At 40.7% G+C, this 18867-nt stretch overlaps 1 protein-coding gene across 9 annotated transcripts in view; it reads left to right on the forward strand.

Annotated features, from left to right (window-relative positions):
- Positions 1-18867, forward strand: part of Lims1 (LIM zinc finger domain containing 1) — a 110244-nt gene that overhangs the window by 42080 nt on the left and 49297 nt on the right. Inside the window, exon 1 of one of the 9 annotated variants that reach the window (XM_017601761.3) lies at positions 15552-18126. The exons of 4 other annotated variants lie outside the window; for them this stretch is intronic. In XM_017601761.3, the coding sequence (XP_017457250.1) occupies positions 18020-18126 (107 nt within the window). In that variant the 5' untranslated portion in view covers positions 15552-18019. Of the gene's footprint in view, positions 1-15551; positions 18127-18867 lie in introns of those variants that run through there. 4 more of the 9 variants (XM_063279472.1, XM_006256388.5, XM_017601763.3 and 1 more) reach the window with 4 other exon arrangements.

Here is an 18867-nt window from a genome sequence, read left to right on the forward strand (position 1 = left end):
TATATATCACAGAATTCATCCATTTTATTTAGGTTTCCTAGTTTGGTGCTGCAATACAGATATTTATTCCTATGGGTGTTTCGCCTGCCTGTATATATGTGCCCACAAAGGCCATCAGATCCCCTAATACTGAAGAAATAGATGTTTGTGAGCTGTTATATAGATGCTGAGAGTTGAACTTGGTTCCTCTGGAAAAGGAGTCGGGGCTCTTAATCATTGAGCTATATCTCTCTGACCCTAAGAATTCAAAATTTTAAAAGTATGTCTTTATGATTCTTTGGAATTATTTTGTATCTATTGTAATGTGCTTCTTTTCATCTCCATTTTAATTAATCTGGGACTTCCCTTTCTTAGTTAATTTAGCTAATGGCTTATCAGTTTTGGTGATTTTTTTTTTCTCATAAAACCAACTTTTTATTTCATTGAATCTCTGTGTTTTGTTGTAGTTTCTTTTTTCTTCCTCTCTTTTCTTGCTTTTTTTTAAAGATTTATTTATTATGTATAGTGTTCTTCCTGCATGTATGCCTGCACATCAGAAGAGGGTAACAGACATCATTATATGTTTGTGAGCCAGTAAGTGGTTGCTGGGAATTGAACTCCAAAACTCTAGAAGAGCAGTTTTGGTTAGTTTTGGAGAAAGTTCCATGAGGTTCTGAGAAGAAAGCATATTCTTTAGTGTTGGGAATGAATGCTCTGTAGATGTCTGGTAGGTCCATTTGATATAACTCCATGTTTAGATGACTATATGAAGGTTAATATGTATTTTTGCTGTAATAGTGTTTCTTTTATCAACTTGTGCACCCTTGTACTTGGTATATAATGTTTTGAATCTTGGTGGACTTTTCTTTTAATGAGTATGTAGTGTCCTTCCCTGTCTTTTGATTAGTTTTTGTTTGAAACTCTTTTGTCAGATATAAAAAAAAAAGCTACACCTGTTTGCTTCCTGGGTATATTTTCTTGGAACACTATTTTCCATACTTTTAGCCTAAAGTATTAATCTTTCTTTGGCGGAGAGATATGTTACTTCGAAGTAGCAGAAATACGGATCCTGTTTTCTGTTAGTCTGGCTTTTTGTTTTTTTTAATTGGGAGAATTGAGACTATTAATATTGGGAGTTATCAATGAGCAATGTTTACTTCCTGTTACATTGTTGTTGTGATTGGGGGCTTTTTAACCCTCTTGTGATTTACTGTTCTGGGGTTTTTTTATTCTTCCTCTCTAGGATGTAGTTAACCTCTTCAAACTAAAGTTTTCCTTCTAGTGTATCTGTAGGGCTAAATTTATAGATAGAAATTGCTTAATTTTGTATTCTCATGTAATATTTTTCTTTTTTTATCAGTTGCAATTGATGGCCTTTCTGGTTATAGTAGTCTTCCCAGCTCCTACATGGTGGCACATAACTCCAGTACTCCTCTTTTGGCCTCTAGAGATAACAGTCATCTAAATGGTATATGTGCATATATGCAGACAAACACAAATACACATATAAGAGGGAAAAAACTTAAAAAGGAAAAGGCACTTGGGATAAAGACAAGGGGCAGGGAGGGCTGAGAGGTAAGGAGGGAGGGAAACTGGATGTAAAGTTAGTTGACTAGTTAATTAATAAAAATAATCAAAGACATATAGGAACTTCACAGAAAAAAAGGCCCAAAAAGAACATGCATACAAAAAAAAATCTCTCCATAGCATAGGAAAGAGAGAACGTGTTTGTGTGTACACCTGTGGCATGATGGAGACCAGCGTTTAATATCTGGTATTCCCCTCTGCAATTGTACACCTTATTTTTTGAGAAAGAGTCTTTCCCTGAATCTGGAGTTTGCTGCTTCCTAGACTACCTGGCCAGCACACCCCCAGCATCCCTTCCAAACTCCTTCTCAGTGCTGGAATTAACAGCTGTGTGCTGTCACATCCAGCTTTTACAATGGCTATTAGGAATCCATACTCAGATCTTCTTGTTGTTGTTTGTTTGTTCATTTGTTTTTTTGAGACAGGGTTTCTCTGTGTGTAGTCCTGGCTATCTTGAAACTATGTGTAGACCAGGCAGGGCTCAAACTCAGAGATCCATACTCCGATCTTAATGCTTGAACAACAGGCACTTTTCCCACTGAGCTATCTTCCTAGCCCCATGATGATTATTTCTTATTTTTTACATTACATTTAATTGTATGTGGGGAGGGGGCATAAGTGGCACAGTGCGAGGATAGAAATCAGAGAAGCATCTCTCCTTCCAACATATAAATTAAACAAGTCACCAAGCCTAGAAGTATGCACCTTTTGCACACACTGAACTGTCTCACTGGATTTCTTTTCTATAAAGCCTTCTATTAAATGGAACACTTAAAATATTATTTCTTGATAATTGAAAAGCAGCAGATTCACAAACAGGCACTAGAGGGTGCTATTCCATACCATTAACCTGATTCGGTGCTTGGTTGTGTGCAAACAGTTCCTCTCCTTCATTACTGAATGTTTTTGTACACTTTTTTGGTTTTTTTGATTTTTTTTTTTCCTGTCCATAATACAAAGAAATGCTGTTGTCTGGATCTTCACCTATTAATTCTGCAGATTGCAAATTAACTTATTTTTAATTTTTATTTTATATCACTGGTGTTTTGCCTACATATATGTCTGTGTGACGGTCTTAGGTCCCTTAGATCCCCTGAAACTGCAGTTGCAGACAGTGGTAAGCTATCATGTGGGTGCTGGGAATTGAACCTAGGTCCTCTGGAAGAAGAACCAGTGCTCTTAATCACTGAGCCATCTCTCTAGCCAGCCCACAGATTAACTTCTAAGTAGTCCCTTATGTGTGTGTGTGTTTTTTTTTTTTTATCATCATCATATCTACTAATTGGTATCTGCTCAATGAAGGTCAGTGTACTGAGTGTACTGGGAATCTTATAAATTTTGAACATACATATATATAATTTTGGTTCTAGCCAAAGATGACACACCTTTATTCCCACCACTCAGGAGGCAGAGGCAGAGGCAGAGAGGCAGGAGGGGTCTAGCCGACTTTGTTTCAAAATAAATAAATCAAACAGGATTTCACTACATGGGCCCAGACTATTCTTGCCGCTCTGAGTGCTAGGGTTACATGTGAACACCACCACACCCTGTTAAATGTATTTTAGACCAGGAGACTTGAGCAGTTTTGGTGTTGCTTTGAAGTACAGCCTTCAGGGATGCCCAGCTGGTCTCACCCCTGCAATAGTCCTGGAAGCCATACCAGTGTACAGACTGCACTGCATAGTTAAGTAGCTGCCACAAGCTCCCCAGTCAGTCAGTCTGCCAAAATACAGTTCATGGAAAGCTAAAATAGATCCTGTCTTTCCCCAAACAGTAGATTATAAAGTAACCCCCTCAGTGGGTCATGGATGTGATTTGAAAGTCTTAGAAAGCTCTTTCCACCCCAAAATAAATTGAACCATGGTTCAGTTTCTGTGTTTCTAGTCACAATATGACTATCAAGTGAAGATTTTTTATGAGGAATTTGTAGTTTTAAGAATTAATACTTTTCATGTTAAATTACTTTATGATTTTTTTTGCCATAGCTTTAAATAGACTGGAAGTAACTTTTATGTCCTAGGAAGAAAGTAACCTTGATTAGTGCCATGTTTGGAAGGAGAGATTGAAGCCGAGGTCTCTAGGTACTTAGCATTCTATATCAGATAACACTGCTAGTTTAGACTTTTATTTAGGATTAATCAAGCCTTGCTCATTGGATAACAGAAACCTGGGAGGTGTGACTATTTAAGGAAAAGGAAGTTTCTATTCCCCAAGAGGAGCAGGCTTATTTTTTTATTGGCTGGTTGGTCGGTTGGTCAGTTGGTTTTTGGTTTGTTATTTTCCTGCTCAGCTACTAACAGTGCTGCATGGCTTATAGTGCTGTCTACTAAATAGTGAGGCCCCTTGCCCGGGTACTCATCAGCCCTCCTGTTTCTTTTTCTTTGTATCAGTGCAGGTGTTGTTGATGCTGAAGACCAGATTTTCTTTTCATAAACCTAGCCGTGGGTCTTTCAAACACTCAGTGGTTGTGTGGGTCTTTGAGACATTCATTCTCAAAGTGTGGTATCCAGTGTTTACATCTGCTAAAGTTAACATCTGCTAAAGAAAAAAAGTCTGGTAACTGGGATGCACTTAAAATATTTAGCGTCTAGCCTTTTTCAAAAGTTTGGTAATCCCTGCCACAAGAAACCCTGAAAACTACAGTGAGACATCCATGATTTGGAATGAAAAAGAAGGAAAGAAAGGACTGTGCTCTGAGAAGGCCAAACTCATACAGGCATAGAGGGCTATTGCCACCTACACACAGTGGAGTGACTTTAATAGGTATTGAGGCCTCCTGCTGAGCTTCAGCACTTTAAGGTCTGACAGACCTGAATGCCTGGAGTTCCTGCATTCTGAGGCAAGAGCGAGAGAAAAAAAGCAAAGCAAAGAGAGATGAAAATCATATTCAACATTTTAAGAAGTAGACTTTGTAGGAATTTAGCTACCTTGTCTGGCAGATTGTGTCCTTGTGAACCCAGGGCCTTGTTTCATTAATTTCAGTTACATGTATATGTGTTGATGTATATCTGTAGAAATCACTAAAAAAAGTTCTTCACAATATATAAATACCTTCTCACGTTTCTCTGACGTTCCTGAACTTGAGTTACTTGGCAAGTGTTTGTTGTCTCATGCTATTTGCCACACTCTAGGGGTCATTGAGGGAAATAGCCAGCAGTGAACAGCGGATGGAAGGCAAATGTAAGGTTGTTTCCTGTGATAGTCAGTGAAATCTCAGCCCCGAGCTCCCACTGCTTCATTGGGAAGGGAAGGCTCCACAGGATGAGAACATTTGGATAGAAAAATAGCAGAGTCAAGATGACACAGCAGTGCTGATCTGGGGCATAGTGAGGAAGAAGCCAGTTAGTTGTTGGAAGAAGCAGGTGGATCTCTGAGTTCAAGGCCAGCCTTGTCTTTGTAGTGACTTTCAGGCCCAAACCACATAGTGATACCTTGTCTCCAAAAAAAAAAAAAAAAAAAAAAAAGTTGTTATTATTTACTTGCTAGTTTTGAAGTGTATATGTAAGTCTTTATTTACCTACTTAGTTATGACTGAAGGCAAGGCTTCCCGCTGTTCTTACCTGTTTTGTTTGTTTTTCCAGATAGGGTTTCTCTGTAGATCTCACTCAGAGACCCGCCTACCTTGGCCTCCCAAGTACTGGAATTAAAAACACGCACTACCACAGCTTCTTACATTGATTTTTTTTTCCATTTTATACTTTATGCCTAGTAAGTTTCACATCGCTATTCCTTTACATGAGCTCCTTATTTAAATCTTCTGTTTGGAAGTTGCATAGTTGGAAATAAATAGGCTAACAGGATGAGAGTAGTGTTTTCAGTGCTAAGCCTTGGTATGTTTAACAAGCTAAGATACACCCTTAGCCAAAAATATGTTTTTAGAATTGATTATGTGTCAAATGGTGGCTGACTCTTTGTGTTTCTACTCATGCAGTAATGACCTGAACATTAACAATCTGGGTTTCTGAAAATAGTATGCTTGTACTATCTCTAGGAAGGCCACATGGGGGCAGAAAGAGCACTTAGAAACTGGAGCCTTATCTAGTCTAAGATAGCTGTATGGTGTGTTTGCATTTGTTTGTTTATTTTGGCCCACTCTAGTACAGAGACTCACAGGTTCTCACTCTAGTCCAGGCTGGCCTCAAAATCACCGTGTAGTCCAGGCTGACCTCAAATTCTTGCAGTCCTCTTGTCACAGCACCCTAGTGCCAGAGCTACAGGCAGGAGCCACCAGTCTGCTTTCGTTTCTTTGCAATAGAAGTTAATAAAAAGGATTTATAATATGTAGCAGCCATCTTAAGAAGTAAAACATCACAAATGTACTTGAAAGCCACAAATGTACTTGAAAACTCTTTGCATACTTTCTATTAGTTAGCTGGTTTCCCTGTGTTTTTCCTCTAGGAGACAACTTTATTGACTGTCATCTCTGTGCATGTCTTTCTGGTTCTGTTACATATTTATATTTTTTAATAGTAACACAGGTTGTTTCTTTATTATGACTTTATACACTGTTTACTTTTGTGTTACTAATAATCAAGCTGTAGTGAATTGGTTTGTTTTGTTGTTGTTGCTATCTGATACTATGTTGAAGAAATTATAACCTTTAAAATTGAGTTCCTTATTTTGAGAGAGGCAACATGGTACTGTTTTTTATAAATAAGGTCTCCTCTGCCCATTCAGATCCTGCTACTATCACATAGCAAGTTTTGGCCTTATTTCTTCTTATATAAAATAGGATACCACTCAGGATTAAATCAACTAATATGCAAAACATTAACATCATGATTGTTGCTATCATTAATATGACAGTTATATAAACTTACCATGGAGTGGATTTTGTGTTGTTTACTGAGCCCCAGTGGAATAGAGGGCATGTTAAAATAAGAGAATAATGGAAAATAGGCCTCAAAGGTAGTTGTGGTGGTTTCCTTCTGAAGATGAATGCTTTCTCTAAAGTAAAATGGGTCATCAACCAGGAGTGGAAGATCAGGGTGTGACAGTAGTGGAGGATTGAGAAAAGCTGTTCCGGGTTTGAAATGTTCTTGTTCAGGACATGATTCAAATAGAAGCAGGTAAAGGAATCAGCCATGTAAGTGTATGTGCTATTCTGATTCTGTGGATTTATTTTGACAACATGTGTCCCTGAAAAAGCATGAACCCTACTCCCACCCCAACACACACACACACACACACACACACACACACAGAGAGAGAGAGAGAGAGAGAGAGAGAGAGAGAGAGAGAGAGAGAGAGAGAGAATGTCTTTTTTCTGCTTCTGTGGCTTATACTGTTGTATGAAGAACTACCAAACTCTGTATCTCCAGGCTTATAATCCTTTCCACCCTGAATTCACACTCGTTATAACTTCTTTCCAGGTGACATATAAACCATGCAGCTGAGATTCAAATAGGTTCTGAGGTTCCAGTCTATGAGTCTCTGCACCTGCTCATTGTTCCTTGAGGCTGTCCTCACTCCTCCACTTAGAATGAGCTCTCCTCTTTCCTACAGACCTCCTTTTGGAATTTAACATGTCTCCAATGTCCTCTGTCTGATCTTAGAGGAGATATGTGCCAATGTGTCAAGAGTTAACATCCTCAGAGGCCTCATTAGAAAAAGCTGTTAGGAAAATGTTTTAATACAAACAAGAAATGACTTCTGCACTCTCACTGCCTGGACTTCATTGCTCTATTGCCGAACTTGCTTCAAATTCTTCTTCCTCTTTCAATTAAATATTTAAAAGCAGAATCAGATATTAGTTGGTACTATCTCGGTATGTATCAGAGTTGGTCTCTGAGATGGACACTTTATTATAAAACTGCATACTGCTGTCCTACCAGACAAAAAGAGCATTATTCCTCAGCATTATTTAATGCCTAGTTTGTAATCACATCCTCCACTTGTTTTAAGAATATGCTTCTATTGTTGGCTTGTTTAAACTGGCATATAAACAGAATCTATTAATTTAATAATATATTTGATTGTTAAGACCCTATCTCAAAAGCAAATGAATATATCAAAGGAAAGAGCACTCTAGGGTCAAACTCAATTTCTTATACTTGCAAGGTAATGCTTAACCTCCTGAGTCATCTCTGTGCCTCCACCACATCTTTTGAGAGAGGGTCTGACTTAGCCGGCCTAGCCTTGCACTCACCGTGCATCATGGATGATTTTGAACTTCTGATCCCTTGCTCCACGTATCCAGCACTGGGCACTACCATGCCCAGTTTTTATGTGGTACCGGGGTTAGAACCCACAATTTCGTCCATACTAGGCAAGCACCCTACCAACTGAGATATATCTGGTTGATTTTGTGGACTCGTAGAAGTGTTTTTATTAGATTCAAAGTAGACTTTAAATATGGGCAAGGTTATGGCTACATAAGTACAGCTCAGGCTGTACTTCACCAGGTCTGTTTGGTTGCTATGTGGATGAAAGAATGTGAAGAAAAATGTTAACAATGCCAGAGCCTACTACCTCCCTCTCTGCCCCTCCTAGTCTGTTACCGTGGCTTCTCTGCCTTGCTTCCTGGTGCACCCTACACCCTTCTTTCGTGTTTTTCACTCCTATCCTGGGCCTAGCTGCTGTGCTCCCTATCCTGCTGTTTATTGTCTTACTGCACTACCTGGGCCCCCTTCTGCTCCCCTGTTCACAGGAAAGGATCTCCTGCCTACTTTGACTTTATCAGTTCCCACTTAACACAGCAGCTTTGGGATGGGGAGAATGATTCAGTGGTAAAGCATTTGTACCATATGCATGAAGACTGGGATTCTACCACTTGGGAGACAAGGCAGGTGGATCTTTGTACATTCAAAGCCAGACTAATCCATATAGTAAGATCCAGGTCAGCCAGACCTACACAGGGAGACCCTGTCTCAACATAAACAAACGGAGTAAAGCTGATGTTTGAGATAAGGAAATAAAACTTCAACATTACCCCTTAGGAAGAACAACAGTATCAACCAACCAGACCCCCTGAGAGGTCCCAGGAACTAAACTACCAACCAAAGAGCATTCATGGAGCAACCCATGTCTCCAGCCGCATATGTAGCAGAGGATGGCATCAATGCCAGGAGAGGCCCTTGGTCCTGTGAAGGCTTGATGCCCCAGGCTAAGGGAATGCCAGGGCAGGGGCAGGGGGAGGAGGTAGGGAGGGAGTGGGTGGGGGAGCAACCTCATAGAAGCAGGAGGAGGGGGGTGGAATGGGGGTTGCCAGGAAAGAGATAACATTTGAAATGTAAATAAAGAAAATATCCAATAAAAGAAAAAAAAACTTTAGCATTATTATTGCCTTTCAGATTACAATTTATACAGAACCTAAGAATTTACTAACTTGGTCAAGATAATTTTGACATGATCATTGACTGTTGCCACTACTGACTAAAAGTATTGGAATCTGCATGAGTGGGAGGCAGGCATTATGATTTTTTTTTTAAAATAACCTACACCTTATGCATTCCAGAGCCAGGGAAAAAACATATTTGTCCTTCCTGGCCCTTGGGTCAACTTGGCTTGTAGCTGCCTGATATGAAATATGAAAGTACTTCTGCCTCGTTGTCTTTCATATGTAATAGGTACTTTATTAGTCGGGTGTTTGTTTGTTTTGTTTTTCCATTTCTTACGACAGGAGAATCCTGCATAATCCAATGTGCCTAAAACTCTTGACTTTCATGCTTTAGCCTCTCAAATTCAGGGATTACAGACATCTGTCACCAATACCTGCTTAGATTTTCTTTTTCTTAATGAGTGTTTTGCTTAGCAATATGCTTAGAAGACACAGACATGCCACAAAGTATACAGTAGATAGGAAGAATGAATAGAAACTATTTACAACTGTGTTACTTAAAAAAATGGTAGCCAGGGGTTGGGGATTTAGCTCAGTGGTAGAGCGCTTGCCTAGCAAGCCCAAGGCCCTGGGTTCGGTCCCCGGCTCTGAAAAAAAAAAAAAAAGAACAAAAAAAAAAGGTAGCCATATACGTGTGTGTGTGTGTGTGTGTGTGTGTGTGTGTGTGTGTGTGACACACACACACACACACACACACACACACAGTACACTGTATATGCATCCACTTCCCTCACAGTGTAAAGCATGCTATCCTGAGGGAGGTTCATTAAGGGTCTGAAAGGAAATGAAACTTTGGTAAGTCTAAGGAAGTTCCTGAACTTTATAAGATTCTCAAGGAATCCACATAGTTGTGTAATAACTTACATCTCCTGGGGAGGCCGGCCCACCTGACTGCAAGTTGTTTAGGGAACTTTAGGGATGCAGTTTCCTTAGCTGTCACTCATGCTGGGGTTGGCTTTCTGGTAATGCAGCTATCAGTAAGTTATCCATGCTTCTGTAAGGAGCCCCTTACATTTGCTCTATAAATGAACCTAGTAAGCTGGTTGGTTCACCAAGTTGCACTTTGGTGGTATTGTCACTTTAGTCTGTCATTGGTGCCCCATCTGAGGTAAGTAGGTACTTGTTTCTCTCTCCCAGGAAAAGTTAAAGCACAATAGTAACTTTTGTTTTGATTTTTGAGACAGAGTCTCTATATAACCCTGCTGTCCTGAACTCACAGTGTGGACCAGACTGGCCTCAGACTCTCAGAGATCCACCTGCCTCTACCTCCTGAGTAGGCATCACCAAGCTCTGATGCTAACTTGTTTTAATTCCATTCCTTATGTGAAAATCTGGATTTGTGGACAGCTCTTAGGGATTTATATTGTTGCTTGGTAGTATGGGTTTTGCTGTTGCTTTGTTTGGGGTATTGGGATTAAACCCGGGGTAACTCCTGATAGGCAAGTCTTGTGCTGATGAGCTATACCTCCAGCCCTGATGTTTAACTTTCTATGTCTTTCCATAACTGTGTGTGCATCTCACCTAAAGTATGTTGTGAAACGAAACATGGGAGATAGTTACTGACAGCTTTGATAATTAAGCCAATTAAAAGTGTTGAGGTGTTTATTAATGGCCAGACCAAGAGTGGGCTCACAGCTCTGTAAAGTCTCTTGGTGCCCAAGCTCAGGGGTATTGTGGTTTTAAAGACAAAACCATAATTACGTGAGTGTTTACATTAGTGGAGGGCTTAGAGTTGCTTGGTAACATTTATTTTCCTTGCAAAGCTCAGTGGCATCTTCTATACAGTACATAATATGTTTGAACCATGGTCTAGGTCATAGAGAGTGCCAGAAGGCTTTCCAAGGTCAATGTGGTGGAAGGCTGAGAAGTGACAAGGCACATAATGACATTGGGATAGGATGGTATTACCTTAGTCATTTCATTGTAACCTACCCTAGGGAAGAAGGATGTATTCCTGCAGGTGACTCTGCCCACCCTCCAGGTACAAGTGTTCCATTTCTTCCAAGGCAGCTATGTGTGATCACTGTGCCTATTTCTGGTCCTGGGTGTCCTATATAGCCCGCATCTTTGGAATAATTTACCTAAGAGAAAATAAAGAGGATACTGAGCAGGAAAAGCCCAAAGGTTGCTAGATGTCTTTCTTCTCTTCTTGCCTCTACACAGATGATTTAGCACGAAGACCTTGAAGTAGTTAAATGGGTGAAAAGGGCTGCCCTTGAGATTGAAGGAGACTCAAGTTATCTCAAGCGTACTAGATGTACACGGTCACAAAATTCTTATGAGTTAGTGAGATTCACAGACAAGATGAACCAGTAAGAAGAGGCCCACACTTCCGTGCATAGTCCCTTGGTCCAATCAGAAAGATGATCGTGTTCACATGAGGTTTGTACAATTAGGTGATGCTCATGTATATGGGTTGAAACCCCTGTTTTGATCTTAGCATGTCTGCTGGCCACAAACCTGGGTAGGCATTGGTGGTTATGCCAGCATGCAAGTGTTGCTGGTCTCTGACCTTTGCAGGGTCTGTCAGCCATTAATTAGACTGTGCTTTCTCTCTCCTTGTGTTTCCATGATGTGGGGAGCTAGCTCCTTTACCACAGCTACTGTGATATAGCTGCGGTCTGTCTCAGTTACCTCAAATTTAGACCCCTTGTCCTAGCTGACTATTCTTACCCGTAATTAAGTCTTAACTATATATGAAAGTTTCTTAACTATATATGAAAAAACAGTGATATCTCACACTTTTTCTTTGGTAAAGGGGGTGAGTTTGGTGGGATCCGATTTGCCAGCCCAACACTGGTGTTTTCCCCCATATCCTGTCCTTCCTCTTAACTGGTCAGCTTGGCCATCTCTTATCCAGCTGACAAGCCCTTTTACTTTCGGTATGGGTTCTTGGCCTCACCATTTTAACCCCAGCATTCCTGTTGACCCTAATCTATTTTCACCATAACAACATTACTCCCTATGTACTTATATGGCAGCCACAGCAAGTAAGTTTCCAGAAGTGAAATTGTCATCTTAATGTTACCTGATCTCTCAAGGGCCTTTCCACCCAACCCATCTTGCGCTCTTGGTCCCTTTTAAAAAAAAAATCTGAGGTGGGAAGTCATGGCTCAGTGGCTAAAGGCACATTGGTCTGGTGACATTTTAATACTTAGAACTTTTCTGAATTCCATACCTGCAACACATACCACACATTTACACATAATAAATAAAATTTTGAAGTTTGTTGTTCGAACTCTATGTGGTGGCATGTGCTTTTAATACTAGTACTTGGAAAGCTATTACAGACAGATCTTTAGTTGCTAGACAACTAGAGCTGTTAATAATAATAATAATAATAATAATAATAATAATAATAATAAGAAGAAGAAGAAGAAGAAGAAGAAGAAGAAGAAGAAGAAGAAGAAAGAAGAAGAAAGAAGAAGAAGAATACAAATAATAGCGTGTAACTGGCTTGATTACCTAGGATTTTATTCTGAGCTATTTGAAAATTTACCAAGAAACCTCACTCTTAAGATCACTTAGTAATGTAGATAACCTCATGTTATTTATTTTAAGAGACATGTTACTGAGTGCTCTCCCAGAGGTCTTGAGTTCAGATCCCAGCAACCACATGGTAGCTCACAACCATCTGTAATGAGATCCGATGCCCTCTTCTGGTGTGTCTGAACAGCTACTTACATATAATAAATAAATAAATCTTTAAAAAGAAAAAGAAAACTTTTACAGAGTTCAGAGGCATTAGCAACATTATTGACAGGTGGATCACATTTTTGGTGGTTTTTTTCCCCCCTGTTCTAGACAGTTTGTCTAATAGTTGATGCCCCCCCCCCTCTTTCTAAGACAGGGTTTGAGTGTATAACTCTGGCTGACTTGGAATTCCCAAAATATGCCAGACTGGCCTCAAACTCACAGAAATCCACCTATTTCTGCTTCCCACACCAGTGTTCTTATGTTCTTGCCCTTGTTACTTTGAACCCACTGGCAATGGTACTGAATTGTTGGATCCACAGCACTGGATCTCATAACAGAACACTCCTGAGAAACTGTGTTTAAGAAGAGTATGCTTGACAAATAAATATTTACAAGATAAATGTATGTTGAAAATAATGCAAAATAGTAATTTTGCTGTATTAAAGTATGTTTTAAGATTTTTATTCCTTTTTAGTTATATTTAAGAGAGTATATGTGCACATGAGTCCAGGTACCCATGAGGCCAGAGGTGTTGGCTCCCCTGGAGCTGGAATTGCAAGCAGTTGTGAGTTGTCTGGCATGAGTGCTAAGAACTAAAGTTGGTCCTATGTAAGTACAGTAAGTGCCATCTCTCCAGCTTGTAATGAGTTTTTTTTTCATTATCTTATGAGATAAAAACTTAAGCTAAAAGAGGACTTATTTGTCTCTATCAAGACCAAAGTTAGTAATGAAATAAATTATTTTATTGCATATCACATAGAGAAGCTAATGGGCTGAAATTGTACAGCTGTTCATCCACTTTATAGACCTTCTGGACCTAGCATTAAAGAAACTAGTAATGACCCTTGATAATTATAGTTCTGCATGGATGCTGCTTTGTAGCTCTTGTTACAATAAGGAGAAGAAATAGATAGCCCATAACACTAATGACCACTTAGATGATGGAGGTTCTGCTAGGTCTCTTTACCCTCTTGTGCCCGAAGGTAGCAGAATGCCGAAAACTAAATTGACAAGTTAGATAAACATTTAGGCCAAATTTTAGCCAGACCATATTTACACTTGTGGAAGGTTCTGTTCAAATCTACAGTTTTTATAAACTCTGAAATTTCATTAAGTACATTCTAAAACTATAGTTTGTATGTCTTTCAAAATCTCCTAGGAGGCTAGAGCAATGGCTCAGCAGTTAAGAACACTTTCTGTTTGTCTTAGGTTTTTATTGCTGTGAGGAGACACCATGACTACGGCATCTCTTATAAAGGAAAACATTTGATTAGGGCTGGCTTACAGGTTCAGAGGTTTAGTGCATTGTAGTCATGGTGGGAAACATGGCAGAGTGCAGGCAGACATAATGCTGGAGACAGAGCCAAGGGTTCTATACTTGGATCTGCATGCAGCAAGGAGAAACTATGTCACATTGGCCAGACTTGAGCTTAGAAGACCTCAAAGTCCGCCCCCAGTGACATACTTCCTCCAACAAAGCCACATTTCCTAATAGAGTCACTCACTATGGGTCAAGCAGTCATACACATGATTCTCTGAGGGTCGTTCCTATTCAAACCACCGCACTGCTTTAACAGAGCACCCAGGTTTAATTCCTAACACCCACATGATGATTTGAACCATCTCTAATTCTACTTCCAGGGAATATAACACCATCTTCTGGCCTCGTGAATACCAGTCATGCATGCGGTCTATATGCATACAGGCAAAACATTCAGGCCATGAAAATAAAAAATCAATGAAATTTTAAATTTCACTTAGATATTGTGGAATGCTAAGAGCTAAACATTTCGAAACTCTAAGGAAACAAGCAGGCAGTCATGAGTTTGAAGACAGCAAGAGATGGCAGTATGACCCTGTCTTAAGGAAACAACTAACTGCCCAATAGTAATACTGTGTTGTTTTGACCACAGAATGGAGTGCATAGAGCTAATTAATCCATAGAGCAAGGGGGATTAATTAGCCTATGAGATCTCTAAAGGCTTCCTGTCTTTGCCCAAGACATAGTGGGGTAAGGCAGGCACTGACCCTGCTAGAATCATTTTACTAGGCTTACAGGCTGCATTGGCAGAAACCAGGAAGTGAGAGGACTATCTGTCCTAAGAACTGCCTGGAGTCAAGAATGCTAGGGATCAAGGAGCCAGGGGCAGGCTCCACTGGCACCAGATAACACACCTCATTTTCTTTGTTTATACTGTTATAAAGGCAGTGGAGCCAGGGAAAGGTTTTTAAGGGTCAATAAATAATCGACCCGCATTTTAAAAAGATCAGTTTGAATAGATTAGAAGATTGGTGGCTGAGAGAAATTTAGAGCAGACAAGAGAGACTTTTCCCAAACAGCATTTAGCCCACTGCTGTGCTAGCAGATAGATACCAGAGAACTCCTAGTGAAGCTTAAAAGACTCACACTGGGAGTTGGAGGTGATCAGAAAAGGGAGAAACAGATACATAGGGGAAGATCTAAAGAATTATCTGTAGGGTTCAGAAGGAATCAGTTTGTAGCACTGTTATAAAATGTAGTACTTACATGCATTTTCTGTGAGAAACTTTTATCAGAGTCACAGAAGGTCATCATCCCAGAAGATGAAAGCTATTGGGTCATGGTTAGGCTGACAGAAGAACAGCCTTGCACAGTGCTCAGTAGAACTTTACAATCATTCCAGTCAGGAGCTTAAAACTCAAGAAGAAACTGTCAGCATGGATGGCAGTGGCTGATAGCACATTAGAGCAGTTGCTCTTTCATGCCTGATCTAACAAGAATCTAAGAGGCTAGACAGGACAGCATGGTGTGGAAAGTTGTAGTGAGGGCCATGCACCAAACTGCTGTGCAAGAGTAGAGGCCGCTGGGAAACTCTGGCTGGAGCAACTTGGGGTGGGAGTGGTAGGGGTGGGGAGGACCACTGTTCTCTGTAACCAGTAGGAGTAGGAGAAAGCTAGGGGTTTTATGAAGTGATCACTACTGTAAGTGTTCAAGGAAAGGTAAAGAATCCTGCACCGAATGCAAGGCTGAAATGGCAGTCAAATCTTACGACTGCAAAAGTGGAAAGGTTTCTTTGAGTCATGTGGGGAAAAGCACCTGTCTAGGCCTCTCTCTACTGTAAAAATTATATAAAGACGGTTATTTGAAACTGAAAACTTCTTACCTATATTTGAACAGAAGAATTAGGCACAGTTGATAACTAGTTTTCATTGGGAAAGTGTATTTGAAGAGAAAAAAAGACCTAGATTCTGAGGATATGTAGCTCAAGTCTCAGAGCTGAGGCTGGTAAAATGCTTGATTAACATACAAGAATGCCCAGCCTTGTCTAAACCAGGAAACCAGTTGGTGCACGCACACCCGTAATCCTTGAACCTGAGGGTGGAAATGGGGGCTAAAGCATTCGAAGACATCTTTGGCTACCTAATGAGCTCAGGGCCAACCTGAGATACATGAGACCCTGTCTCAAGAAATAAAAAGGGGGCTGGGCATGGTGCTGCACACCTTTAATTCCTGCACTTGGGAGGCAGAGAGTTTGAAGCCAACCTGGTTTACATAGCAAGTTCCAAGCCAGTAAGCCCAACATAGTAAGACCCTGTCTCCAGAATCGAAACAACAATTAAAAAAGAAGAAAAGATCTTCTGTGTTCTACTGTATTATACACTCTGCTGTGCACTGGGGCTGGGGCTGTATTTCCTCCTGGTAGTGCTGTAGGCCAGCTTGGAGGCTGAATGCTAGTCAATAGTGTATTTTCCAGCAGTTTGTGAAATTTTCTTTCAAAGTTGTGGAATGCCTGTTGGTGCCTGTGTGTTCTTACCTAGCTCCCTTTACAGTGTGCAGCAGTATGCATCTGCACAGGTCGAGGAGAAAAGTAAAGTACCCCCACCTCCTCTCCCTCTCTTCCTCCCTCTGTCCATCTGTCTTCATGAAGACAATGGTTTAAAGAGCCTTCAGCAAAGGCTCAGAATTTAATTTTATTCTTTGTAGCAGTTTCATTGTAGCATACACGTTGACTTACTGAAATTCCTACTTGTCAGCCCAGCCATTTGAAAAGTCAGAGGGTAACAGTTGTCATAGCTTGTTTGTTACGAGCTTGGAACTGGTCTTTTTGTTACTGTTGGAGCTTAGAACTGGTCTTTTTGTTACTGTCTTCACATCCTTCTAACCACAGACTCTACATACAAGATTCATCCCACACAGTTGTGTTTCCTGTGTCGGTAGCTTTCACCAAGCTGTTTCCTTGTTGGCAGTGTTACATCAATTTAAAACAGAGCCAAACAGCCACCTCTTTAAAAGTAACGCTACTGGTTTCTTTATGCTATGCAAACACATCTTGTCTCTTTTTGAGTAGTGCTTGGTAGTGAACCGAGTCTTGTACATGCTAACCATGTACTCTTCAGTTCCTTTTCTGTATTCCTGTTGAGAGCAGTCTAAAACGAGAAGAATGGTACAGACTGTTCAAAGAGAAATTTACTAGAACCATGAATCAAGCTTTTGGCTGAGAACTAGCCAGCAGCCCTGTATTTGTGCTGTGGTGTAATGTCCTGAGAGGGACTTAATTGGCCTGGTGGGTGGCACCCTGCCCGTACTGTTCACATATTGCAGCGTGTGACACAGCATTTCCCATGTCCTCTGTGATCGGCAGCCCCTTCACCTTGCTTTCCAAGATCAAATACACAGATAAATATTAGCATTTATAGACTGACAACCTGAGATAAATGTTACCGAGCAGAGGTGACTGTGTAAGTTACGCTTATTCAGAAAGAGTAGGCATAGTATCAGAAAATCATTTAACAGAATTTAGCAGGAGAAACACTCTTTCTCCCACTCACGAATTTTTTAATAATTTTTACTGGGGAGGGGGTGGCCTAGACACCATCTTCTCTTCTCAGGAGGATTTAGAATGCTGAGAGAGGAAGGAATTGGACTGTTTCCTTTGGAATTCTGCCTCACCACCACCACCACCCCCCCAGGGAAAATGTCCCAAAAAGCTCCTGATGACCAGGCACTTCTTTATACTGACAGCTGTCTGTGAAATGTTAATGGATTTCCTGGCAAATAAAGCAGGGCAGGACCCTCCTTTAAGCATTACTTTGCTAAAGCTTTCCCCAACTTCAATTCAGAAGACTCTTGGAGAAATTTTATAAAGGAATTGTTCATAAGAAATTTGCTTACTGGTGACCACGTGGGCCATGTGGGTCACTGACTCCCCCTCCCCTAGGTACAGGGCCCAGAGATAAGGCAAGTCATGTCTTGCTGGGGAGGGTGTGTACCAACAAGAAACAGGAAGCTGTGTTTCAACCGACTGGCCTGGCTGCTTTGCCTGGAGCTTTCTAACCCAGAGTCAGGTGTGCTGAGGTCCTTCCGCAGAGGACACTGCCTTTCTGAGCTGGCAACACTCGCCTAGCACAAGTATCCTTAATTGCTGTGCAGAGAAAACTATGACCGCACTACAGCTTAAGGAGCTTTCACAGTCGGGCCTCTACCGGAGAAGGCGAGAGCGTCCTGATAGTCTGAGAGTCAATGGGCTCCCAGAGGAAGAGCTGAGGTGAGTGCAGGGTTGGCTGCGGGTCAAGGTTCCTCCCAGTTGTAGCGGGATTCATAACTTAGTGGATCCCTGTTCTTTGTGATAGGAGCCTTTTTGTGGCACTGGAGTCCTTTCCCACTCCCTTAACTCATCTCCACACCTGGCTGAACTCCTGGTGCATCTCTAGATACAGCCCCAGACTAGCTTTTCAACTGGAAGGAGTTGATTTTCCCTGTGGGCTGGAGGTGGCTGTTTGGTATATCAGAGGAGATTTCCGTGAGAAATTTGACTTTGAGTATGTGTCAGGTAGTTTGCAGTATTTGGTGTGGGGGCTGGGTGATTTTCCTGGGATTCTTTGTTATTGAAGTGATGTAACAAAGAATGCGACTGCTGAATGTAATTTAGCAATGAAGGCCATCAAAAAGCTGGAAAACAAGTTAGCAAAAGATTAGTTGTTTTGGGTTTCAAATTTATCTAAAACCAGCTCGATTTTAGGTTTGGTTTTTTTTGTTTTTTTGTTTGTTTTTTTTTTTTTCTGTAACTGCCAAGAAGTTCTTTTAGATTTGATATTCCGAAAGTCCCTACAGCATTAAAACCCCTGTGAAAGAGGATTTGGATTCTCTCTCTCTCTCTCTCTCTCTCTCTCTCTCTCTCTCTCTCTCTCTCTCTCTCTGACAGAAAGCTGCAGTAAAAAGTAAAAGGAAGCATTTGGAAAAAATAATTTGCTGTATCAAGCTTTAATTTATTCTTTACTATCAGAAT

Source organism: Rattus norvegicus, chromosome 20 (assembly GCF_036323735.1).
Source record: "Rattus norvegicus strain BN/NHsdMcwi chromosome 20, GRCr8, whole genome shotgun sequence".
NCBI classification, from domain to species: domain Eukaryota; kingdom Metazoa; phylum Chordata; class Mammalia; order Rodentia; family Muridae; genus Rattus; species Rattus norvegicus.